A 27,765-nucleotide genomic window follows, 5' to 3' on the forward strand; every position below is an offset into this window, starting at 1 on the left:
ATAATCTAAAGAAATCCAAAAGAAATGCCTCCAACAATTCAGCCGTTACTTTTGTCCGAAGACTTGTTAATAAGGGACTCAATGTGTAGTGAAGAGGTTTTCAACTAGTGGTTTAATCCCAACGAGGCCTGGTTCTTGATAAATTTACCGAGACGAAGTCAAGGTAAATTATCAAGAACCAGGCCTCGGTGGGTTTAAACCACTAGTTGAAAACCGATTCAACACACTTTGATTCCCATTCATAAATACCTTTTCTATCAAAAATCATCAACACTTTTGGTCAAAAAGTAAAATAAATGCAAAAATTATAATTATTCAATGATTTCTTTCAACACAACACCCCTCCAGCTATGAAATGGTAAAGCCCTCCACCGCCCTCGCGCAAACAACTCCTTATAAGAAAATGCTGTGCGCGTCGCGCGTATCGTGTGATGTTGCACAACTGTTTCGGCCGTTGCTCTCTACCATTATGAATGAAGAAACTGTCTTATCAGCATAGGTGCAAGCTCGCGTGTCACGCCCATGTCATAACGCTTTTTACTGGTGTATATCATCCGTTCAAACAACCCCTCGTGATGCCCTCTCATCCAATCAGAATGGATAAACCGTCTTAGGTATTTATGAATAACTTTTCAATCACTGCATTCCCCACCCCATGTTCATCTGTATGGGGCCATCTTACTACTTGGTCTTCTAGATGGCTCTTTGCTAAAAATGTATTAGTTTCTTCAAAGCCAGTGTTTTCTGACCAGAAAACATTTGTTGGTGCTAAGCAATTTTTTGTGCTTTATGAAATTGGGCCCAGCTAGTTTTATCTGGCCGACTGAGGGCGGGCAGCAAAAGTAGGTCACTGAAGTCGTCACGAATATCTGTCTGTACTACTACTGTGTACATTTGTTTGTACAGACGTAGACAGTGTTGAATCATGAACACAAAAAGCGACCTCGTGGTTAGACTCTTGGACAAGTCGTTAAACGTCTGTCGCAGTGATGGCGTTCCGACTCTCTCCACGACACTGGCGATATTCTCACGAGACTGCCGGCTGCCGCGAAACTACTGCTCTCTTGCATGCTGTGCATTCTGATGGTAGTTGTAGCATAGAGATAGAAAATTATCATGCGAGAACAGTAACTCGATCGCGAAAACCTGAATCCACCAAGACTCGACCACTGCGACAGACCATTATCGACTTGTGTACAAGTCTACCCCTTGGCCTGTGCTTTTCCTGTGCACAATGTCATTAGTCTGACTCCCGACTCATCCAGCCCAACATAATGTCTGCGTGATGCCAATCCGACTGAAACCAGTCTACACAAAACCGCAGCTGCTGTCAGTTTGTTGTGGTCAAAACGCAAGGTAAGGTTTTTCTAAATTGACGAAAAGATAACTTTATTTATTAATTAACGAATTAATTTATGTGTATCTTATGTATCATATAAGTTGAATATCGTCTGTTGGGTTTAAATGATTTGTGAAGTGTGTTTGGTGTGATTAACTGTGGTTGTTTGGTGAGCAGAGTTGTAGGAAATGATTTTTGTTGTGCTCCTGCGCGCTGGTTGGGAATTGTATGGTTGTATCCTGTATCATGGTTATTGTCATGTGTTTACTATACAATCAAGTGGCATGGTCACTCATGCGTTAAACTACAAAGTAGCATGGTTCTATTCCTCCATGAACAGAGGAAGTACAAGTACAGTGATTGTTATTATTTTGACCGGCGATTGTAAAAACCATCCATACACTATTTTTTTACTGTTCCGCAATTTTAAAAACTCTATTTCTTAGTTTAGAAAACAAAGTCACAGAATACGAAAGGTAAATAAACTTATTTAGTTATAACTATCCATCATCAAGAAATGATTTAATAATCTTTATAGAAGTAGGCCTAGCCTAGTTTAATCATTGAGGGAATTTTTGTTATTTTCCTTCATCCATCCATTGTTCACTCATTTTAGTCCATGCCATGCAAGGAGCAATGTTTTCACTGAAGCCCAGTCCCAAGCATACTGTTGTTGGCACTTTTTGTTTGTTTCAAGCTATATTAAAGCCATTGGACACTTTCGTGCATCACAACTTAAATAACAAACCTGTGAAAATTTAGGATCAATCGGTGATCGGAGTCGGGAGAAAGTAACGTGAAAACCCACCCTTGTTTCTGCACGTTTCGCCGTGTCATGACATGTGTTTAAAATAAATCTGTAATTCTCGATATCGAGAATCGATATTGTTTTAATGTTTTCTCAAAAAGTAAAGCATTTCAGGGAATAATATTTCAAGACAAGTCTTTCACCATTGCCTTCTGTACACCCTGTAAGTTATTTGTAAATCTGTGAAATTTTATTTATTTGTTCTGTTCCAAAAGTGTCCAATGGCTTTTATGGGGCCGAGTTTGGTGGTAAATTTTATTATAATTAATGAAACTTTGAAAGAGGAGTTTCCTTTGCGGAGCGGGGGTGGCGAGTCGATATGACAAAAATAATGTTACTGTCAGGCTGGCATTCAAATGTGGAGTGCTTCACTTGGTTAACAAGCCAATGTTACTGTCAGGCTGGCATTCAAATGTGGAGTGTTTCATTCGGTTAACAAGCCAGAGGGTAGTCGGCACATGCCCTCTAAATAGTGCCATTACGCTAAAAAACGCCCTACTGCTTCTTTGCTGTACACAAGCCCAAGTACCCTCAGGAGGTTAGATAATTTCTTTGAATAGAAACCCATTTGTTTATGCCAAGATTTTTATACCAATTTTCCTCAATCCCTAGGTAGGAGCATGGAGGTAGAAAAAACATGGTGTTATTGCCCTCTCTAAAAAGGAAGTACTTGGCCTGTTACGATTATCGCAACAATTTATCCCAAAGCTGCTACATAATGGAGAGTTCATTAACACAGTTATCTAGAAAGTTCCTTTAAATTTGTTGACATGGGACAAAAAATCCTCGAACTTGTTTTTTTTTCTGCGCTAGATACTAAATTTACACAATGCACTCTGGTCCACAGTAACATGGCACTTTACTGCACTTCCATTTGTATTAGTAACACACAACTAAATTTTAAGAACAGTACTTAACCACAAGGTTACATGTTTACAGCAGTTACAGTTTGTATGGCTTCTGCCTTTCACCATCAAACAAAATAGGGAGATAGCCAGAGTAGAGTAGTAGAGTGCTGGCTTGTTAATCCTTAGGTCGCAAGCTCAATTCCCGCTCTAATAAACTTTTCTTTGTTCAACCACCAAAATGACAGCATAATTTGAAATGACAAGCCTGTATGTTTTTTTTTTGAAGGGCACAAAGGCATCGCCCCTTGATATAGGGAACCCTATGAGGAAATTTTAAATTTCTACTGTAGCATTTCAAGGGCACCAATGCAATAAATCGGGAAATTTGGGATAAAATAGCCTGAATAATAGTCTAAATGTTGAGCCTATTTCATGTGTAACTCACTCCCTGGCAACATCATCACCTCCCCTTCAGTTGAGGTATTCAGGGGAGTGGTGACTGCCCACCTATAGTATAAGCAGCAATGAGTCTTTTTTTACTGGCACCTTGTACAAACGCACCCCTGCACCGCTCATGGACAAGCAGTCCCTCCGCTTTACGTCCTGTCTTATGGACCCTAACGAGTATCCACGTAGAAATAGAAGTACAAGTGTACCTCCAAATACATGTAGATGAGCCCTTGTACTCAATCAAATTTCCTACTTTTTCCAAAGACCAAATATCATGCCAGATGAAAACAAATTGGACTGGGGACACAACTTGAAACTAAACAATTCAAAGAGCATTAAAATGTCTTCAATTTCAGTTGGTTTGAGCATGGTTCCAGATACCGCAAATGTATTAAACTAAGCCACAAGACAAAGTAGTACAACCTAACAACCCATTTTCCCAACAGCCTTTCGATTTTCCAATTCTTAATCAAAAATAAAATCTCAGAGTTCCAATCACTTGCCATTTGTTACACATATGACTTCCTGCCATTGCTAGTTCAGTGATCTGTCAAGTTTAAAGTCTGTGAGGTTTTGTTTGCCCTATTTATTAAAATGATCAAAATTTTTTTGAATTTTAGTATGAAAGTTTACTGATTGTTAGGTTCATACTAGAGTTTTTTGTGTCTGTTAAATATTTCCCTCTGAAATGAATTCGTATTCAAGAAGGCTGTAGGCCTATCTGAAAAGCTTTTACTCTGAAATAAAATCTCAGAGTTCCAATCACTTGCCATTTGTTACACATAGGACTTCCCGCCATTGCTAGTTCAGTGATCTGTCAAGGTTAAAGCCTGTGAGGTTTTGTTTGCCCTATTTATTAAAATGATCAAATGACCTCGGAGACTTGGCTTGGGTTGATTTAATGAAAGAGTTATGACAGTTGAAGGTCTTTTTAAGAAAGAAAAAAAAACATGCGTGTGGGATTAGCCTACACATAGTAAGTCCCTAGAGTGCACGTTTGTAAACACACTACTATTTATTAATTTGAGTTTTACGAGCAGGTAAACCTTCTGGTAATTAGGCCAAAAATTTGTGACAATGAAAACGTACCTGGTAAAGAGCACTGGAGAGCTAAATGATAATTTAAAACATTGCTAGAAATGACACCCTCTGAAGTCATGTAGTTTTAGAGAAAGAGATTTTTCACCCAGAAATTTGAATCTGAGAAGGGCTTCAGTTCAGACATAAAGCCCTTTTCAAGCATGCTGAAAGCACGCAACTCTAGGCCACACGTGTGTTTTCTGTTATTATTTGTTTGCAACTCCCATGAACAGTGGAGCTAAGGTTTACACTGGTTTTGTTATTTTGTGCATGTTGGGATACGCCAAGTGAGGATACTGGTCTTTTACAGAAACACAAAATAACGGCCAAGTCTTTGTACAAAACTCAGTGGATTCAAAATATCTACATATAAACTAGCATCTGTGTTTTTAAAATAATGGCAATTTGTCAATGAATTTGAACACAAGAGAATCAGAAAATGTGTATTTTTTTTTCCAAAAGAAGTCCATTGATGATCATTTTTTTCTGACAACAATGGTAATGTAATGCCAAGGCTCGAAATTCACAGTGGACTGCAGGCTTGAGGCCAGTGAGTTTGGTATCAGGCCAGTAAACTAATGATTGGACAAGTTTGGTGTTCTTAACGCTAATAAATACAAATAAAAGTATGTTTGGATGTTGAGTTTCAGTCTGATGGCAAGGTTTTGGGACTATTAAGTTATAAACCCATCTACACTTTGACAAATTTTGTAGACATGTTTACTTAACAAATTTATAGAAAACTTCACTAGAGTGGCACTTGAACCAATGACCTCAAGATTAACGTGCCGGCACTCTACCAACTGAGCTATCTACATGTAGCCCAATCTTGGCAGTCTCCCTTTGTTCGGGGGTGCCAATCAGAAGCCAGACAACTCTAGCTACCATTTAGTCAGGGATCACACCAAAGTTTATGATACAACCTGAGAAGCGGCAGCCAGGGGGAGCAACATTTTGTTTTCAAATATCAAGTAATAAATCACAAGGGAAACTGTTAATATTAGTAAAAATAATTTGGGGCTGATAAACAACATAGTAAATTAGTGTGTGAATGGTTACGATAATAATAAGGATAAAAAAAAATTGTTTAATTTTAGTATGAAAGTTTACTGATTGTTAGGTTCATACTAGAGTTTTTTGTGTCCGTAAAATATTTCCCTCTGAAATGAATTTGTATTCAAGAAGGCTGTAGGCCTATCTGAAAAGCCTTTAAAAATAAATGCAATTTAAAGACACTGGACACTATTGGTATTTGTCGAAGACCTGTCTTCTCACTTGGTGTATCTTAACATATGCATAAAATAACAAACCTGTGAAAATTTGAGCTCAATTGGTCGTCGAAATTGCGAGATAATAATGAAATAAAAAACGCCCTTGTCACACGGATTTGTGTGCGTTCAGATGCTTGATTCGAGACCTCAAATTCTAAATCTGAGGTCTTGAAATAAAATTCGTGGAAAATTACTTCTTTCTCGAAAACTGTGTTACTTCACAATGTTTTATACTATCAACCTCTCCTCATTACTCGTTACCAAGTGAGGTTTTATGTAAATAATTATTTTTAATAGTGTCCACTGCCTTTAACTTGCACTGTTTTTATTTGGAACAAGATGTTCTGTACAAAAAGTATTTTAGATTACATAACTCTGAGGAAAACGAGGTAGCGAGGAAGGGTTTCAATGCAAAACTTGCCCAATTTACTGAAGTTCCAGGCTAGACATTGTGACTTTTAAAAGTACTTCAATGAAAGATAACCATTTTTGTACAGCACTTTGAGGTCAGTGAGTGCCTCTTAAGCTCAAACTATTTCTTATTGATTGTAATTTTTATTTTATTTGTTTGTTTCTTGGACAGTAAGTTAAGATGGCACCAGTATTGGTGAAAAGACGAATGTCAGACCCCCAGATTGTGCAGCAACTCTGGGAGGCCATCACAGCGATACGCAAACAGAAACAAGTAGCAAACTTGGATCGGATCATAAAGTACATGAGCCGGGAGCATCGTGTGTTGGCCAAGGAGACACAGCAACAGGTAATATCTTAGTCTTATACCGGAGTTTCTACATATTTACAAAGTAGTCTTTCTTCTTCTTTCTAGTCTGGTCTTGGCCGAGTGGCTAGGAGCACCAAAATGTTCTCGTTGAGGTTTATACATGTTTTTCTATCGTAGAGGTGTCCTTCAGTAAGGAAAAACTGCCTTGCCCTCACAAGAGTTATGTTTCAAACCTATGTCTCTACACTGCCTTTGCTCAGTCAGTAGTCCTGAGAACAATTGAAAATGCATAAAAAGTTGCTAAGCACAGCAAAATTATGCTTACCAAAATAAGGTTACAAGCTAAAACACCATTTTACTTATACGAAATGTACCTGGTATCCTGCTTAGCTGTGCTTAGAAAACAAATTATAAGCAATATTTTCTGCTTAAAGGCAGTGGACACTATTGGTAATTACTCAAAATAATTATCATCATAAAATCTTTCTTGATTACGAGTAATGGGGAGAGTTTGATGGTATAAAACATTGTGAGAAACAGCTCCCTCTGAAGTGACGTAGTTTTCGAGAAAGAAGTAGTTTTCCACAAATTTGATTTTGAGACCTCAAGTTTAGAATTTGGGGTCTCAAAATCAAGCATCAGAAAGTACACAACTTCGTGTGACAAGAGTGTTTTTTCTTTCATTATTATCTTGCAAATTTGACGAACGATTGAGCTCAAATTTTCACAAGTTTGTTATTTTATGCATATGTTGAGATACAGCAACTGTGAAGACTAGTCGTTGACAATTACCAATAGTGTCCGCTGTCTTTAAGCAGCTCTATGAATTTGGGCCCTGGTCTTTCCAGTTAACTATTTTTGTGAAGTAACTCGAAAGATCTTTTTGTGTCGCCATTATTTTGTTAAACCTGACTGAAACCCCAATTTTTTTAATTTTTTTTAATTTTATGATTTCAGCTTGCGTATGCAACTAAAGATGACTTGGTCGTCAAGGACAACTCCAAGGCCAAGAAAGGGATGAGGGCTGGCCAGGAGCAAGAGGCCTTCTGGTGCGCTAAAGAGGAGGAAGAAGAGGTAACTATCTTCAGTTCATTAGATGCCAACAACATGTGATTTCTCCGTTTTTAACTGGAAATCCATTTTTTTTTTACCCCCCCCCAAAAAAAAAAAACCCATTAAATATTTGATTTTGTTATATTTATTAATTGAGATCAAATTTATAAAACCATGAAGATATAGCCATAAAGAATGCCACAGATCGCATAGTAGGCCTTAGGTTTTAAAAAAATAAAAATTTGTAAGCAGGCTTTGAGCCTGCAAGCTTTCACGCTCTCAAGCTTTGCGCACACAGTTCAGCATATCACTTCCCTGTGTAACTGATTTGTCCTTCGAATGGGATGTCATACCATAGGTCCCGTGTGCTAGGATTGGAAGTGCTTGTAAAAGAACCCAGAATACTTGTGGAAGAGAATGTTGAACCCTTTTGTTTCAGGTTTACATAGCAAGCACCTTTGTTTGCAGGTGTCCCCAGGCTTGTAAGCTACAGTGATTAAGTTGGATTATCAGGCATCCTTGATTTCATTGCCAGAAGTATTTATTACGAATAACAACATCAAATCACTTGGTTATAGTAAGATAACTGTTGTATTGGTTTGCGGTAACACCATGTTTGTGTCTACTTGCTGAGTAGATTATGTTCTTTTAAAAACGTGTCTTGCTATTATATATTCTACTACTGCGTAGTAACTCTTTTGGAATTCGGGAGACTTCTCAGTTCTGAAAGAACTGTCCTGCTTTCACTGCTACCTGGTCAGAAGAAAGGAAATCAGCCAGGAGTTCTACTTTTGCTTATTGGATCAAGGGAACTTCTCGTTATTAACCTCACTAACTGTTAAAAAAATGCTTCTTGTGGAACCAAAGGATCGAAAAAGCGCTCAACCTTTCAGACTGTTTCTCTTTTCAACTGTTAGAACAAATTTGCATTTGTCTCTGTTTAGGTGGATGAATCGCATGATTGGTACTGCTGTAAGTGTCACGGCCCTGGGGAAGTCCTGTGCTGTGAGTCTTGTTATCGTGTCTACCACCCTGAATGTGTCACCAAGGGGGTGGATCTGGATAACCTTGGCTCTTCATGGACATGCCCCGTCTGTAAGGTGAGGCCCAGGCCTTGAATAACCCACGGCCAGTGTTGTAGTTACTGTGGGCGGCAAGGCCCAATTTCATAGAGTTGCTAAGCACAAAAATTTGATCACCTCGGGAGTCATAGTTTTAACCATAGCACTCGAAGCAGTCAATATTTGTATACTGTGCATTGATCTGAGACACAGCTAATGATAAGGAGTATCAAATGTCACAGAGAAAGAACATGAAAGTTGAAAGGCCATTCAACTTATTGTATGGCCCCATAACATGAACAGTTCGGAAACCGGGCAACATGCCTGAAGCTTGCACTTCAGCAATAATGGCCCCTGTAATTAAACATGAATAAGTTTGTTGATCTGCTTGCGCGTTGTGGACTTTGAATAAGATTTTTTTCCCACCCCTATAATTAGTCGAGCTACAACCCTGTCCACGGCACCCACAGTGATTGAACTAGCCCGCCCCCCCCTCCAACCTTGTGATGTTAGGTGATCTCTCATAAGAAAATAACAGAAGGGAATAAATTACCGTTTGTTTTAATTTTGCTATTTCAGGCCGTCAAATCACCAAGCCTGAAACTCACTAAGTCAATGCTCTACAAACTCCTGGAACATGTCTTGAATCGTATGAAGGACAAGGTGTGTTTGTTGTACATGTGTATGTATCATAGAAGTTAAAGAAAATCACATGACAATGAAATGAAAAGAAATTCAACAAAACCAATGTATATTCGGTTTGCAGTAACACCTTGTGCATGCCTCCTATTAATCCACGACACCCACAGCAAGTTTTCAGTCTGGACCAATGATTTGAACAATTTTCTCTGTCCATGTTAATTTCTATTGTTGAATGGCGCTTTATAGGCCTAAGCTTACATGTAAAAAAAAAAACAAAAAAAAAAGAGAGTATTTTATAAACTTTGTTTTGTTATCCACCTGTTACCGATAGCTCAAGCCAAATTGCACAGCACTGCTTCAGCAAAAAATATTGCTAAACAATTGGCTGCTTAGCAGAAATGAGCAGTATACCAGTCCCTAATTGTACATGTGACATGCTTGTTTGGTTGGTAAATTCATCCCAGTAAGCATAATTTTGTTGTGCTTAGTTACCTTCTGAACTTAAGCAGCTCTTTGATATTTGGCCCTGCTCACCAATGAAACTGATTGATTTGTTTGTCCACTTTATAGGCTCGAGATCTGCACAAGAAGTTAAACATGGGCACACTTCCTAACTACTACAATCTTGTTTACCGACACGTTGATCTTGCCACAATCATGCAGGTTCGTTTCATTTTGCGATCGTAGACCAATCATTTAAAGACTCTGGAAACTATTGGTAATATTGTCAAAATCCAGTCTTCTCACTAGGTGTATCTCAACAAATGCATAAAATAACAAACCTGTGAAAATTTGAGCTCAATCAGTCGTCGAAGTTGCGAGATATTATAATGAAAGAAAAAAACACCATTGTCACACGAAATTGTGTGCTTTCAGATGCTTGATTTCGAGACCTCAAGTTCAAAATCTGAGGTCTCGAAATCAAATTCGTGGAAAATTACTTCTTTCTTGAAAACTACATTACTTCAGAGGGAGCCGTTTCTCACAGTGTTTTATATTATCAACCTCTCCCCATTACTTGTAATCAAGAAAGGTTTTATGATAATAATTATTTTGAGTAATTACCAATAGTGTCCACTGCCTTTAAACTCTGCCTCTTTTTCATTGAGCAATCACAAACTGGGAATACACAAGGAGAAAGACTGACAGTTGAAATCACAAGATAAATTGTGAAAGATTTTCCATTATTAAGATTGCTGCCTCGTCTGTAAAAAAGGGTATTTCGGAAAAAGGAAAAGCAAAGACGAGAAGTTGTTAGTCATTTCCTTTGTGTATGTTCAGTTCAAGGGGTTGAATGTTCTGGAGGAGCCTTATCCATAGTTTCTCCCTGCTCAGATGAACAGTCTCTCTGTGGTTACATAGTCTCTCAATGCCTCGTAAAATAATGTCATAAATGAAATGATCAGGAAGATTAAAGTGGTGTCCTGCAGGGTATCCAGCTTTTTTTGGTGTTATTATTGGTTAAACTTCTGTGGAAGTGTCGTGGCCGAGCGGTTAAGAGCACCAAATTTAAACTCTGATGTTTCTGATCAGCAGAGTGTGGGTTTGAATTCCCAGCCGTGACACTTAAGGAAGACGCTTAATCATTGCTTCGTCCTTCGGATGGGACGTAAAGCTGTTGGTCCCATGTGTTGTGCAATGCATGTAAAAGAACCCAGTGCACTTATCAAAAATAGAAGGGGTTGGCCCCGGTGTTCTTGGCTGTGGCTGCTGTATGCGCCATAGCACATTGTAAATCCTTAGGTGCTACATAATTATATACGTGTGCTTTATAAGACTTTGATATTAATATTGTTTTTCTATATGGGATTTGAGGCATTGCATAGTGAATTATCAATATATATTTGGTTTGCAGTAACACCACTGTATCTACTTGCCAGGTAGATTGTGTTCTTTAGAGAACTTGTCCTGCTTATATATTCTACTACCGTGAAGTAGTGTTTTATTATAGTTGTAAATTGCTGTTTGACTATTTTTGTGTGTTTTTGTTTCTTGAACAGAAAGTTGACGATAAGGAATACCGCTGCATTGAAGAGTTCCAGTCTGATGCCGAAATGATGGTTCACACGTCTGTTATTTACTACGGACCGACCAACGAGCGCACAGACCTCTGTCAGTTCACACTCAACGACTGCAACTATGATGTAAGAACAAAAGTTGCATAACATGATAACAAGAGCAATCTAGTCTAAATGTTTAGACCAACTGAGAACTCACTCAGTGGTAGTGAAGTTATAATGATCCACTTAAATCTTAAGTATTAGTCCCCTGAGGCAATTTTTCTACCTTCGGCCCAGGTAGTAGTTAACAAGCAGGAAGGCTCCCAAATCAGAAAATTTCCTCTGTGGTGTTAGAATATAGTGTAAGAAAGTTCTCTAAGAAACTCAAATTCCATACACACTTCTTGAAGAAGAAGACAAAATACACAGCTGGCCAAGATCATAAATGTTGTTTGTTTAAGCCAGAAAAGGCCACTGAAAACTCTCGACTTTGGAGACCTTTGATTTAAAATAAATGGTTCGTTTGAAGAATTACTTCGTTTAGTGTTAAGATTATATTATGAAGCCATTTAATGTTTTAAAGTTTTTGTTATTTTCTAGCTCGCTGAGGTACAACTGTGCAAGGATTGCTACTTGATGTCAAACAATCGCACTGACCAGGGCTGGTTCTGCAAGCCATGTGTAAGTCCACTTCAAGAAAAGGGTTTCCACTTTTGCTTCTGGGATATTTCAGTGTCTAAAAGCCGACTAGACTACCGGCCAGAGTGCAGTAATTTTAGCTACTATTACAATGCAACTGAGCAAGTCCTGCAGTTACATGCAGTGATTATGTATAGAAAGATCGCATTTTTCATTATTCAATACTTACATCTACCCTCGCAGGTACACATTTTTTCCCCCTGGGTGAAGAGAAGCAATAACTGTAAAGCAATAACATGATCAGGATTCGAACCCACACTCCGATGACTTAAACACCAGACCTTCAATTGCTCTCACCCACTCGGCCATAACATTCTATGTTTTTAGACTGACGGGAGTTATTCTGTTTGCTATTCTACTTGCATTTAATAACTTTTTTTCAATTGCTTCGTTGAACTCAGTTTCTAGCAAGTTTAAACCTTTTCAAAGATGTACTTTTCACTTGGTGTTTAAATCTTTCAGTGTGGTTTTGCAATGCTTTGTTATGCTTTTTTTAAAAATACTTTTCCTGCTATACATGTATGTACACTTAAGTATGAGTCTGATTTTTTTTTTTCTTCTTTCTCCTGATCCTATCAGAGCATACTGATCGAAACGTTGAGTTGAAACCAACAGTTCTTTTCAGAACCACCCCAACTTATGTAGAGCTTACCGGTACCTGGTAGTTTCAAATCCTACTTAATTGTGGTAGATATTTGTTTATTGTTAGGAGCTTTTGGGGTATTTCACATAAGGCGCCATATAAATGCATTTGATTATTTTCTCTTTTTGTTTTCTCTTCAAAATCTCATCAAATAAGATCTGTTGTTATATTTGATTGTCCTATAGGATCCAGTGCATGAGGTTGTTTGGGCTCAGATGAAAGGCTTTGGCTTCTGGCCGGCCAAGGTTCTACAGAGAGTCGATGGCATTGTTGACGTCAGATTCTTTGGGAGTAGACACCAACGGTAAGTTGATTAAAAGACAACCTTAGGGCCATTGGCCCTCTCTACTCTTGGTGATATTTTCCAACTGGTTCATGCTTTCACTACATCTCACCTCGATTACTGCAACAGTCTCTACATCAACCTTCCTCAATCCCACATTGCTCCCCTCAACGAATACAGAACTCAGCAGCTCGTCTAGTTTCTCGCATAAAAAAGTCAGATCACTTCACTTCGTTCTGCGTTCCTTACACTGACTCCCTGTGTCTCAAATGATCCAATTTAAAGTTCTTACTCTTGCCTACAAAGTTAAACATGGTCTAGCCCCTAAACATATCTCAGAATTACTTATTCACAAAGAGCAACATACAACTCGTGTTCTCCGATCATTATCTACCACTAGGTTAATGGCGAATAGGTTTTCCTATCTGTAACCGCGAATGCCTTTTTTTTCTTAACCGGATATCCGCATAGGGCGTGAATACCTATTTATAAACCAGATAGTTCTGTAATTACAACCAAGTAACCGGATATTCTTTAATATCCGAATATCCGCGGACGTCGGGCGACAACTGATATGAATGTTTTGTCTGAATCCTTATGAAACTTCTATTAAGACAGCATAAAAAAGCATAAATTAAGTATTTAACTATGCTCACCTCCGTGAAGAGTTAAAACAATGACATTTCCGGCGTATTTTGTTCAAAGATTATAAAAGTTTTCCTTCACGTAGAGTCAATCACGATAAAAAGAAAAAGCAAATCGCCATCTTTAAATTAGATCCGGTCATTTTTATGAATGAACCGAGTGACACTGTCTAAAACTAATATCAATCCGCCCATAAGATCTCATTCACAAACGAACAGCGCCCTCTAGCGGGAAAAAAACTAGTTGAAAAAATTTCACTATTCGCCCAGCATTATCTACCACCCACCTAGAATTCAACTCTGGTCCTATCCCCCGCACTCGCTATGGAAACCGCTCCTTTTCATTCCCCACTCTCACTCTTTGGAACAATCTTCCCATTCACATCCGTGCCTTCCCTTCACTGGACTCATTTAAAACTGCTCTAGGGTTAGGTAACATACTTATAATCTATTTTAATACAGGGCTTGGATTCCCCAGGAGAAGACACGAGACATCAAGACAAAGATTGGTCTAACAGTAGGAGGGTTGGGTAACATATTGGTAATCTATTTTAATACAGGGCTTGGATTCCCCAGGAGAAGACACGAGGCATCAAGACAAAGATTGGTCTAACAGTAGGAGGGTTAGGTAACATATTGGTAATCTATTTTAATACAGGGCTTGGATACCCCAGGAGAAGACACGAGACATCAAGACGAGTCATGCCAAGCTGAACATCAAAGCTACTAAGGGATGGCGTAAAGCTTGGAAGGAGCTACAGACGTATCAGAACTCCAACTCATTGTGAGTTACTCTTCTTTATTTAAACACCTACCTGAGCGGAATGTTTTCAACAGAAATAATATTTTTACTTGTTTATAATGCACTTGTTCTCCATTTTAATGTAATTTTGATATGTGTACACTTCTGAACTTTTCGTAATTATCGATTAAAAAATCAGGCCCCTCCCTAAAGGTTTTTTGAAAAACTAAAAACACTTCTGCCGTTGAGAGCGGGCGTCAAAGGACAATGCCGCTGACGTCATTTGTGGGAGTTTGCTTTGTTATACATCCACGCTGCAACAAAGCGGCTTTATCTACTTATGACGTTTTGAGAGTGATTACGTAACGGATAAGGGCATACAAAATGATTGTTTTTTTACACAATTGAAACCTATTTGTAATCATATGACTCGATTTCCTTATTCATCGAAAACATTTTAAGTGGAATTCAGCAAAGTTCACGACTTGACATTTTCGTTCAAGCAGGTCTTTAAAGGGTCTGGGTACTTTTTGTAGGACACAAAACACAATGTCCACAGATTTACATTAAACTTACACAGTTTGAAGATAATGATAGTAGAAAGCTGCAGAACAAGTCTGTGCTTTCCATTGTATCCCTTATTTCAGTGGAATACAGCCACCCTCGGCGCACTTTCAAACTGTACTTGACTAGGTCCCTATTCCACAGGGTTTGGGTTGCATGTTTTAAGAATACCCCAGGGTTTTATTGCTTACCCCTACTCCAGAGCAGTGGTGGCTATTCCCTGGGTATACCTATTTTTTAGGGGTAGATCAGGGGCAAAGCGATCCATATGTGAAAGGGTTGGCCAATATTCCCCTGGGAAACAGAGTCGTATGAAAAGGGTAAAGGAATATTATCAGTTCGTAACAGCATTAAGTTCTGCTCAGGGTGTCGTTGACATTTAGCTGTATGAACTTTTCAGAGAGGATGGTGATGAATCAGACAATGAGATGCCATCAAGAAAGAGGAATCATAGCGAGTCAAGTAAAGAGGACGACATGGAGGAAGACAGGGTATCAAGCACCTTCAGCGAAGCTGACGAGGTAAGACTTCTTTGTGGCGAAGATTAAACTAAGCTTTGTCTGAGCGGTTAATAGATGGATCACACATAGCGTCATGGACCAGAATAGTGCAAATAACAGAATGAGCTAAGCCATTGAGGGCACAATATCTTGACAGACAAGTTGTGTAAATTTTATAATAGAATTTGTTTTGTATTAACAAGAACTTCTGTATTGCTTTTAATTTGACAACAAAAATGTTAACTTTTTTGGTTGATTTTTATATATTTCATTTTTTAGGCTGAGCCAAAGCAGTCAAGATTGCAGGTGAGAATAAATAAACTTAAGATTATATTTAATATAGGTGGCGTTCAATTTTTGACCCAAAAATCCTTGTGATGTTCAAATCTATAAAGGTTCCTCAAAAGATTGCTCAATCTCTTTTTACAAATGCTTGTGATATTTTGTTGTCCTTTTTTTGTTAGAGGTTGACATTGATGTTCTTGCGTTGATATTATTTATGTGCAAGTTGCGCTTTTTAAACTTTTGACTGTGCATTGTTAGCTTTTTAAATTAGTCGTATGGAACAAGTTGCTAGCACTTGTAAAGTCTGTTTCTTTAATCCAATTAAGCAAAAAACTTGCCACACATCTTTTCAATCAAGTATTTGAGTAAATGGTTTATTTTTTACCCTTCCGTGTTTTCTTAGAATTGTATCTTGTATTTTCATTACTACATGTTCTAGGTTTCTACTTAGCCTAGGCTTACATTTAAATATTTGTTGATGTAAATGTGTATGTTTTTGCTTGTGTTTAGCAATTTAGCACTATGAGCACTTTGATGGATTTGTGAACTTTGTTAGTTTTCATTACTTCATTATTAATATTATTACTTGATGTTAAATTTGCTTTGGAATAAAGAGTAATAATTTTTTTAATTTTTTTTATTAGTTATATTATTGTTATTTTAAAAGAATTAAAACTTCTGATATAATTGTATAATTTCTTTCTTTTTCTTACAATCTTGGCCACAATTTTTTTTTCAGGATCATTCTGTTTCAACGAGTCAAGCATCACCAGGTGGGGTCCCAATCGACGAACACTTGGCCAAAAAGGTAAACAAAAAATGTCTCCACTCACAGTTTGTGGACATTCAAATATGAAAATATGAAAATCTACTCCGCAGTAGTAGAATATATAGCAAGACAGTTCTCTAAAGAGCAAACTCTACCTGGCAAGTAGATACACACATGGTGTTACTGCAAACCAAATATATATTGATACCTCGCCATGCAATGGCTCAAATCCAATAATTGTATTTATTATTATTTAGTTTAACCCCAACATCACTCCATACATGGTGTTCATGATACGCCTGAACCCAATTTCACAGAGATGCATAGGCTCAAAAATAAGGTAAACACAAACAAATTCCAGAGTAAGGCCACCAGCCAAACTACAATATAATAAGTATCCTGCTAATTTCTGCTTAGCAGACATCCTTAACCCTTAGCACGCTACGAGGCTGTACACACAGTATTTCCCTGGCGCTGAATTTCCTGTGTGGCGCTATTAGAATGCACATACATTTTTCCTTTACTCTGTGACGAAAGTGTTTTGGGCTAAATTGCAATAAAAGTTTTATACTCAGTACTTTATTTCCCAACTAATGCAGTAAACATTATGTTTTTTTGGATAAAGAATAACTGAGATACGCTTGTTTCATTACCACTATTCTATCACCGGCCGCCAAGCCTAGTTGCTGTCGATTTTTATCGGGGCCATCGTCCGATCCAGACCCATCGCTGCTGCCATCCGACTCATTGTCGTGTTCATGTAGATCGTTATCATTGACACATACACAGTACACGTACACAGTACACGTACAGTATTCTCAACACATCGGAATCTCTCGAAAAAAGCTCTTCAAAGTCTGATTCTCCGGAGTCTGAGTCCTGAAAGTTTTCCAGAAATGCTGCATGGACGTCCATTGTGTCCGCATTTTGTCTTAGCGTACAGCTTTTTGATCGGAAATTGTGAGAAAATTTGGGACAAAAGATCGTTTTTTTCCAGATGAAATATCGTTGCATACATGTACAGCTAGATACATGCAGCTGGATGAGGGTCAGGGGTCAATAGTTTCCCAGAAATCCTCATCTATTTACTTGCAGTACTGCTGGGCGACTGGAGTCGCCGACAGCGCGCAGGGAATAAATACGCTGGGTGACTGTGGTCGCCGATAGCGTGCAAAGGGTTAAGCAAACTTTTTTGCTAAAGCAGCCCTATAATTTGTGTCCTGTTTTACGCAAAGCATTGAGCTTGTTTTATACTTCCTGCGAAGGCGAGGCATTTTGATGCACATTTAGGTTTTTCGCAGGGTATATTTTGGAGGAGTTGAGCATACATTGTAGCTCAACTGTTTGTGACGTCAAAGTTTGTATTGCAGTCGCATTCGTAGGAAGTGTCAACCAGGCTGTATCTTTTGGATTTTGATGGATTATTTAAAGGAACATTACAGAATTGGTTTTTGCTAACAAAGAAGTTGCTGGCGGTGTGAGCACTGCATGTAATCCACCATTATACATAAACTGACAAACCTGTCACTGACCGATAAACTCCAAACGCGCAGTTAGATTATTTATTTCTCATCAAATATGACATTTCAGACAGAAATATTTCAAGGGATGTTTTCAACTATCATCATAATTAGACTGTTTAAGTTTGATATATTCTGTGATCTTCACAATTTTTGTTTATTACCAATTCTGTAACGTTCCTTTAAGGGATTGGATTAAATCATTTAAGACAGTGTTGCAGAGTTTGATGATCCTAGTCTCCATCTGTCTCTCTTTAAGGAACCCTCACTTTCTGCCAGTTCACCATCTTCTCCTAACCCAGCAACATTAGATGCAGTCACACCACCTCCTACTAAAAAGGTAATTAGCATATTACAGTCGGAAGATATCAGTTATCCCGTTTGGTAATCACTAAACAAATAGATGACCATAAAATATTTTGGCTAGAAGCCTACCATAGCTTTTGATAGTTAAACACAATTTTAAAAACATTTCACTGGAGCAATGATGTTCAGTAAATAGAAAGAAGTTTGTATGCCCCCAAATTTTATTCTGAGCACATAACGCTTCTCAGAATGTGTGTTCCCATTAGGAATGTTCTTCATGCGCGGTCTTTTTCGGCTGATTTGTGTGATATCTCGCTGTAAAGAGATATCAGTTTTTATGCAAACAATTTGAATCTGAGAAGCGATACTCTCAATTACCTGTGTACACCCTATGTGATTAAGTTTTGGTAGGCTGTTATCTTTCATTATGTTCTGAGACAGCAAATCAACCGTCTTTTTTTTTAAATAACTGATGTTAAATTTGCATCGGGGACAAAGAATATTAATTTGGGTTTTTACCTTTACACCGATGTGTGTTCGCACATAAAAACCAAAATTAATATTCTTTATCCCCAATGCAAACTCTGCAGTATTATATCGTTGTGGTATCGCTGCCGAAACATAGGATTCGAACTGCCTCTAGCTACCGAACAATCATGGTGGTCTAGATTGGTAAAAGACTGCTCTAGAATTGCAAGGGTTGTGGGTTTGAAACCCACCTGAGTAACATGCCTGTGATTTTGTTAAACAGTGCTAACACACATCTATTGTTTATTTATTGTTTTCTATTGCGCTTACAGCAAAGGCGGAACTCGGTGAGTATTCCTGAGCATCAGGAGATGCCTGAGTTACCCAAAGTACCTGAACGAGATGAAGAAACTCAAAGTAACACCCCACAGTGCAACTGTCAAGAAAGATTTGACGCATCGCTGGAAGAGAAGCTGGCTCAGCAACGGAAGGAGCTTCAGAAAGCTCACGATAAAGCAGTCAAAGAAGCAGTCAAGAAGGTTTGTAATAATGATAATAATAATAATAATAATAACAATATGGAGTTACCGTCACAAATATGATCTTTCTTTTGCATGCTGTGATAAGATGAAATAATCATAATCATGATGATAATCATAAAAGCTTGTTTTCACAATCACTTCTCAATGCGCTGTACATAAGTGCCAGGGGCCCAATTTCATGGCTTTGCTAAACACAGAATTCTGCGCTGACGGATCAAGATTCCCCACTTAAGGGCAGGCGCCGAATTTCTGCGCTAGCTGTGAAAGTGAGGAATGCCTAGTAACGTAGAGTATGCTCATGTGGAAGCCAAAATTCGCTGCTAACCTGTGAAATAGGCTTGCCGTAAGCACAGAACTCCTTGCTTCCATTTGCGCATGAAGCCTTTCTCAGGCATCTGAAAGGACACAAATTTGTGCATATTTTTTTTTTTGCTTTCATTATTTTCTTGCAATGTTGATGACCAATTGAGCCCAAATGTTCACAGATTCCATATTTGATGTATATGTTTGGATATACAAAGTAAAAAAACTGGTCTTTGGCAATTACTAACTGTGTCTAGTGCCTTTAAAGGAGCGTTGCAGAATCGGTAAGAAACAACAATCGTGAAGATCACAGATTTACATCAAACTTACACGGTCTAATGATGCAGATGATAGTAGGAAACATCCCTTGAAATATTTCTGTCTGAAATGTCATATTTGATGAGAAATAAATAATCTAATTTTGCGTTTGGAGTTTATCGCTCAGTTGTCATTTTATTCATATTTGTTTTGGCATCGATGCAATGCAAAATTTGTAATCGGTTTTTCACTGTTCTCTCGTGACCTAGATGACAAAACCAATTCTGTAATGTTCCTTTAAGTGCCTTGATGAAGGGCACAAGGATTCAAACCCAAACTCTGCTGCTGTCAACAACAGAGCTTAGGTGCGGTGAACTAGACTGCTGGGCTGCGACATTTTATTGAAATCCCAAAACGGTTGTGATCTCTTTTAGGCAAAAGAAGAATTCAAGGAGGAGAAAGAGAAGGCATTGACCCACATGAAGGACACGTTGAAGATGGAGGCGGAGTCAGAGAGGAAGGAGACGGCAGAGAGAGCGCAACAAGACAAAGAGGAGGAGATTGAAAAACTCAAGACCAAACATAAGGAGGAGATCTCCTTCACCAAGAAACGACAATGGGTACGTTCTTCTTGTTGAGTTTGGAACTTTTGTCTTTATAGAGTTATATATAAGAACCAGAGGGCGCACTGGCCTATATACGCGATCCGGCATGCACCAAGGCGGCCATTTTCTAAGTTTACAAAACAGGCATAGCACAGCGTGTGTTTGTGCGGCCATTTTGTAAGTTGAAAAAACAGCATCGTGTAGTGTCAATAAACACAAACTCCATGGTGTGTTTCATATTCAAATCACCTACAGAATAGTGCGCAGAATCCTTGCGGTCCCGTCGCGTTTGTGCAAGAACCATCACTAGTGCACCCTCTAGTTCTTATATATAACTGTATGGCCAAAGCAAATAGGCTACAATGTATATATCACAGTTTTCATGATTGTTTGTTTTTCAGTGTATCAACTGTGAGCAAGAGGCCATGTACCACTGCTGCTGGAACACCTCCTATTGCAGCATCAACTGTCAACAAGGCCACTGGCATAAAGAACACAAGCGTCTCTGCAGACGTAAACGGTGACCTGACCTCGAGGTCAAAGGTCAACCACGGGTCAACTCATACAAGGTCAGGTATACCGTATACAGTTCGATGCAGATAAGGTAATCCTTCGTTAGATTTTCTTGGGTTCTCATTTTGTGTATCATTTTTCTCTGAAGTGAACTTTTTCTAGTTCATACTGTTTCAAACAGAAGAGTATTTTAGTTTTGCATTAATCTTAAGTCGTTATCCAGCAGGGTGGATACGTGCGCATTAGAAGTCTTATTTTTAAGTCTTATTATTATTATTATTATTATTATTTGTTATGTTGAAAAGTTCATATTATTTTATGGACGGCGTTCCATAAATTGTTGTGGAGGTGTATATTTTTTTAGTCTCTAAATTTGAAAAGAAAAGAAAAAAGCAATTCCGTTTTAAATGGTTTATTTGCCAGGGTTTCTTCAGATCTTTGTGGTTTCTTTTTCCAGGGTTAATCTACTTTATGTCAAACCCCATATTTTATTCGTACTATTAAACTTTTTTTTCTTCATCTTTTCGAGGAAGATTCTTCCTTAAAAATGAGACAACAACCTCTTTCATTTTACACTGCATTTTTCAGTTCAGATGCCTCTATTTTTTCTTATTTTATTCTTAAAACAAGACAATGCATTTTTAAATATTTCCGTCTTGCGGATTCCTGCAAAATGTCATCCATATTAAAAGTTCTCTGAAATAATATGTTCCCTCTTGCCAATAAGTGCTTAAATATTTTGTCGCAACAGTGCAAAAAACATTGTATCTCAGTTTTGTAATACACAAATATAACACCGTTTTAGGGTGGATGTCTATATTATGCGTTGTTCAGTTATGGGACAAATAGTGGTGTTATACCTCGGTAACAAATTGTGAAGTTTTATAGGTCGAGAACCAATAATAATATTATGTGATACAAAGACGCATGTTCCATGGCTAAGGATGTGCGCTACGCATAAAGCACAGCGCGAAGGTGACCATGAGTTTTGTTTACCAGTGTACATTACCTTGATCGCTCCCACCATTGGTCGCTTTGTACGAAACAGCCGCGGGGTCGAGGGAACAGTGAAAAATGGTTTTTTATTTGAACAACTTTTCATCTGCTTTTCTATGCCTACTCTGTCGTAATAAGATGACAACAGAACATGCCTACTCTGAAAAACGCGGGCGTGATCAACATACGCGCGCACGCACTTGACATCTAATTCATGACCAATTTTCTGAGCCAATTAGCGTTCCTTCTCAGTACATCCCTCCCAGGGGTAAGTGGCGAGAGTTATCGTTACTGCGCGCTGCCCATGGTAGCGAGGCTGAGTTTACCCCCTACTCTTACACAATGAGTGTTATTGAGTTCTTTTACGTGCGCTAGTAATCCTAGTACGTGGGACCTTTTGCTTAAAGACACTGGACACTATTGGTAATTGTCAAAGACTAGTCTTCACATTCGGTGTATGTCAACATATTCATAAAATAACAAACCTGTGAATATTTGATCTCAATCAGTCGCCAAAGTTGCGAGATATTAATGAAAGAAAAAAACACACTTGTCGCACCATGGTCACGCGAAGTTGTGCTCTTTCAGATGCTTGATTTCGAGACCTCAAATTTTAAATCTGAGGTCTCGAAATCAAATTTGTGGAAAATTACTTTTTTTTTCTCGAAAAACTACGTCAGTTCAGAGGAAGCTGTTTCTCACAATGTTTTATACAATCAACCCCTCCCCATTACTCGTAATCAAGAAAGGTTTAATGATAATAATTTATTTGAGTAATTACCAAGAGTGTCCACTGCCTTTAATGTCCCATCTGAAGGACAAAGCAATGGGAGACTTTCTGGGACGATAGAGGGCAGCAGACTTACCGGGTAAATCCATTGTTCTCAGAATTATGCGCATGTTCAGAACTACGTAAACAATGGGAATTTACCCGGTATGTCTGCTGCCGCCTAGCGTTGGAAAGTCTCCTATTGTGGTCATCTCACTCAAGTGTCACAACCAGGAATTGAACCCACACGCTGCTGATTAGAAACACCAGTGCTAGAATCCGGTGCTCTTAACCGCTTGGCCACGAAACACCACATTCTTAAGGCACTAGACACTTTTGCTAATTACTCAAAATAATTGTTAGCATGAAAACTTACTTGGTAACAAGCAATGGAGAGCTGTTGATGGTATAAAACATTGTTAGAAACAGCGCCCTATGTAGTAGCATAGTTTGTAGTACCACTCAATTTGTAAAAGCCTTTAGGCCTGAAGCCTTTTATTAGGTATCTGGAAGCACACATCCTAGTGCATCAAGGGTTTTTCTTTCATTAATCTCTTGCAACTTTGACGATCAATTGAGTAAACAATTTCACAGATTTGTTATTTTATGCACATGCTGGGATACACCAATTGAGAAAACTGGTCTTTGACAATTAACAAAGTTGTCTAGTGCTTTTAATACTTTGTTTAATATAAAAAAGCAACCCATTGGGCTTTAAGTATTATTGCACAAGGATTGCAAACAGTGTATACATAAGCATTCTTAATAATAGATGGAATAAAAAGTCATTATCTTAAAGAAAATTTAACTTAGTTCTGTGGAAGTTGTAATCTTCATACAAGCCTGTCGTGTCTGTTTATTTGTTTCCCGTATTACATATAAGATATAACAAATAAGAAATAGGCTGCGAAAGATTAAAAAACTATAAAATCTTGTTTTACTTAACATTCGGACCAATTTCATATACATATTTTACTAGCGATCTTCCTATTTCATCAGCTGTCTTTGTTCAGGGGTGACAGTCAGAAGCCATACGACCTCAGACTGCCAACAAAGGCCTAGATATGTAGCTTCTTTGATGCCCCAGCATATTAAACCAGAGACATTTGGTTCACATTCTGCTGCACCATTTAAAAAAAACACATTTCAAACCTAAATTATTTCAAATTTACTCAAGTCAGTTTCCCTTGTGGTTTCAAAAAGTTACTCGGCAAAATGCCTTGTGGTGCGTGTTTATTTTGTAAGACATTCAATTTTGGCTGGTGGTCTATTTCTACCATGCAGGAATAGACAATCTGAGAAGTGTTACTAGACTCAAATTTTGGGGCATTCAATATCTTTTGACATAACCACATTACTTCAAAGTGAAATGTTTCTCCAAATGCTTTACACTAAACGAAAGCTGCTGTAGGCTTCTGACAGAATGTGCTTTTGTTGTTGGTTTTAAGGGTGTATTGATCGACTGATGAGAACAATATGGGGTTTGAGGCATTGCATGGTGAGGTATAAATACAAGTTTTGGTTTGTGGTAACGCCACGTGTGTATCATGGCAATTAGATAAACACATGGTGTTATTGAAAACAATATAATCTGGTTGCATCTGGGTTTTCATTTGTTTCAATCGTAAATATTTAATAGGTAAATATTTATGTCATCATTATTAACGTTGGTTAAAAATCCTCCAAAATGTGGGTGGAGAACAAAAATAATAGAAGACAACTTTGCATTTAGTAGGTGCTCATATTTTCTCTTTAATTTTCTCTTTCTTGGTTTTTCATTGTCGCTGTTAAATATTATATTTGCTTTGATTAATTTTGACCCAGCAGTTTTCAAAGGGTCAACAATGTTTACGATTCCTTAAAACTCGCCTGAAATCTGGTCGCCCTTCCATGTCTAATGACCAAGCTGTATGATAATTGAAGTAAAAGTTACTGTACATTTTAATTTTGGTATTGTTTTGTTTTGTGTGTATAATTTTTGTTCTGTTCCAAATGGAACCCCAAAAAATGAAATGAAAGCCTGGTGCGCACTGAAAAAGGTTTGGCTTACAAAAAGGAGGTTATTATGGTTTTTGCTAAGCGAGTGATCAACCCAGTTATTATATAGAAAGGATTGCGGTAACACCATGAGTTAAAACCAATGGTTTCTTTTCAGAACCACCTCACATCGTTAAGAGATTATCAATACATGGTGTTACCGCAAACCTTTCTCTTTTGTATTAATACATCATGCAAAGTTTCAAATCCTACTGAAGCTACTACTGTACTGTCTGCTTAACAGCTCAATGAACTTTGGTCCAGGGGGGGTCTTTTCAACAAGCATTATGTTGAGTGACGATTGTAACTGGCTTTATGCCAAACAGTAATGGCTTCCAAATTAGCGGGTAGAGCCAAAGCATGAGGTTGGTGCAAACAAATCATTTATAGGCTGGTACCTATGATGTTGTGAAGCAAAATCACACTGATAACCACTATGCCAACAAGAGAAACCAAACAGGGGCCAGTTTCATGGAGCTGCTTAAGCAAACAAAAAAACTTAAGCATGAAAATAGCTTGCTTATATTACACATGTTACTGGCAAAAATTCCATGCCACATACATTGCTTGTGATTGGTAGTTAGCTGTTGTTCACTTGTGGATTCTTGGCCAGTAATCTGATTTTACTAAGCAAGGTTTTTTTCCTTAAGCGAAATTGTATTCTTAAGCAGATCTATAAAGTTTGGCCCAGATGTCTGTTGTATATTGTAGCGGTGGATAAAGCTTTTGGCTACGGCTGCTGCTGATGCCACAGTCTTGCTGCAAGACGTTTCTCGTTTTCCTTTCACGCACGCCGCGGCCAATTCATCAACAGCGCCCGCACCGACTCACCTGACTTAGTCCACACAACGCCCCGCGAACTGTTGGCGAATTGGCCGCTGTGTGCGTGAAAGGAAAGCGAGAATTGCTTGCACCAAGACTGCTGATGCCATTTAGAGTCAGTGTTGAAGTACAGCCTGATGCAATTATCTAACCGTAGCCAAGTTCCTCTCCAATTAGTTGTGGCTAATGGCTAACTTTAACAAAGCAAAGTCACATGGAGATAGCAGGGCCCAATTGCACAGAGAATTTGTTTTCTTTCTGCTAAGCAAAACTAAGCAGGATACCAGTTACATTTTGTATATGTCTAATGGTATTTTAGCTGGTAACCTTATTCTGGTAAGCATAGTTTTGTTGTGCCTAGCATCTTTTTATGCTTAAGCAGCTCTACATCAAGTATAATAAGTCATACCTAGAATTCCAGACCAAGTAAGCAACTAGAAAAAAAAAACCCTCTATTTTGCATTGGTAATTTATTTTGTTTTAACTTGAAGCTATCCCACGTGTGTATAATATTTAAAAACAACACGATGTGAGTGTGTTATGGTTCTAGACAAGTTGTCTCATTCTGATCAATTTATGAAGGTGATTATATAGATTTTGTTTTTAGCTGAAATTGTTATGATGGACAAGTTGCACCCGTTTCAGAGTGGTGCTCCAAAGTCGCGCCGAACCAAATTATGAATTAAATGCATTGAAAATTGAGCAGCTGAAACAGTTAGGAGCGACTTAACAAAACGAAAGATCTGCTGTTGCAGTCGTTCGGAACTACTCTGGAGCGCCTTGTTTTCAGAGATCTGTCTTGTCATGAGCCGAGCTAATGTAAATGTTATATTAAGTTCACCTGTCTGACACCAAAATTTATTTGGGTCGACCTAGAGTTGCGTCTCATCTATTTGGTTTGGTGCAACTCTGGCGCGCCGGTTTGAACTGAAACGGGTGTTATTAACATTAATTGCTGTGCTTAGTGTTAGCTACGCAGAAGTGAAAGGCGACAGTAGATTTTATGTGACATCCCACGCTGAAATCAGGCAGTTGTCGGAAATAGAGACGTGGCTCTGAAAGTCGAGACAATCGAAACACATGTCAATGTCATGTGATGTCTTCAACATTTAATGTTGAATTTTTTTCCTTATACTCCTACTTAGGTGTTATTTGAAAGCTCTTCATCCTGTCTATTTGATGAGTAAATTAACCCTGTTTTGAGTTTGGCCTAGCCTTTTGTAAAGGCCTTCATGGTTTAGACAGTTTTGTGGTCTCCACTTTCAGTGGCTTGGAATAGCAGCTCTGTGAAGCTGTCCAAACCACAAAGGCCTTGACAGAAGGCTAAGTTTGAGCAGAAAGTGCCTGGTTTTGACATGGTGCGTCACATTATTTGGAAAGGTGTTGTACTAGTTTATTATAATAGAAGTACTTAACAGTGTCTTAAACTAGTTGGTAGACCTCTTCAATTTTTAAAAACTCCTCTTGGTTGAAGGTCTTGTAGCTCCAAATTCTAACTGGATTAGAAATTATTGATATGTTGCCTATAGACAGTACATAGACCTTATTGTAAATACTCGGTTCGTACGCTGTAGGCATTGAATGAGGTGCATGCTGGGGCCAATTTTATAGAGCTGCTTAAGCAAGCACCAAAATAGCTCGCTTATTTTTCACATGTTACTGGCAAAAATTTCATGCCATATTCATTGCTTGTGACTGGTATTTAGCTGTTGTTTACTTAGCATAACAATTGAGTGGAGTCTTTGGCTGGTAATCTGATTTTACTAAGCAAGGATTTGTTTGCTTAAGCGAAACTTTGTGCTTAAACAGCTCTATGAAATTGGGTCGTGGTCTAGCTTGTGATCAAGTTTGACCATTAGCTGGACCAGCATGCACCTCATTTAACATTTAACGCTTTCGCAATTGGTTTTTGTGAAAAGGTCTATGCAAAGGCCACCCCAATCTTCTCTATCCATGATGCATAAAAGCACCTCAGTTTTGGGCGATTTTACAAAGCTGTTGAGCAGAAAATGCTGCTTGACAAACTTCTTTGCTAAGCAAAAATTGAGTTGGGCACCAGCCACAACAATGCAACAATGCAAATGTGATTTGGGCTGATAATTTGATTCTGCTAAGTACTTCTTTTCTGTGTTTAGCGAGTTTTAGTGCTTAATTTATGGGCCCAGTTTCATGAGGCCTGTAAGCATAACTTGCTGAGCACAGAACAATCTTGCTTAACAGATTT

General features: G+C 38.3%; 1 protein-coding gene across 1 annotated transcript; it reads left to right on the forward strand.

Moving 5' to 3' along the window:
* Positions 1-1,305: 1,305 nt before the first annotated feature.
* Positions 1,306-22,373, forward strand: LOC117300182 (zinc finger MYND domain-containing protein 11-like). The gene is made up of 17 exons (XM_033783903.1): positions 1,306-1,356; positions 6,380-6,556; positions 7,475-7,591; positions 8,515-8,670; positions 9,211-9,294; positions 9,844-9,936; positions 11,274-11,417; positions 11,874-11,954; positions 12,801-12,919; positions 14,201-14,326; positions 15,249-15,369; positions 15,628-15,654; positions 16,373-16,441; positions 18,182-18,262; positions 19,029-19,235; positions 20,234-20,419; positions 20,806-22,373. The coding sequence occupies exons 2-17, from the start codon at positions 6,389-6,391 to the stop codon at positions 20,926-20,928; spliced, it is 1,902 nt and encodes a 633-aa protein (XP_033639794.1). The 5' UTR covers positions 1,306-1,356; positions 6,380-6,388; the 3' UTR covers positions 20,929-22,373.
* Positions 22,374-27,765: the final 5,392 nt, after the last annotated feature.

Source organism: Asterias rubens, chromosome 15 (assembly GCF_902459465.1).
Source record: "Asterias rubens chromosome 15, eAstRub1.3, whole genome shotgun sequence".
Taxonomy (NCBI): Eukaryota; Metazoa; Echinodermata; class Asteroidea; order Forcipulatida; family Asteriidae; genus Asterias; species Asterias rubens.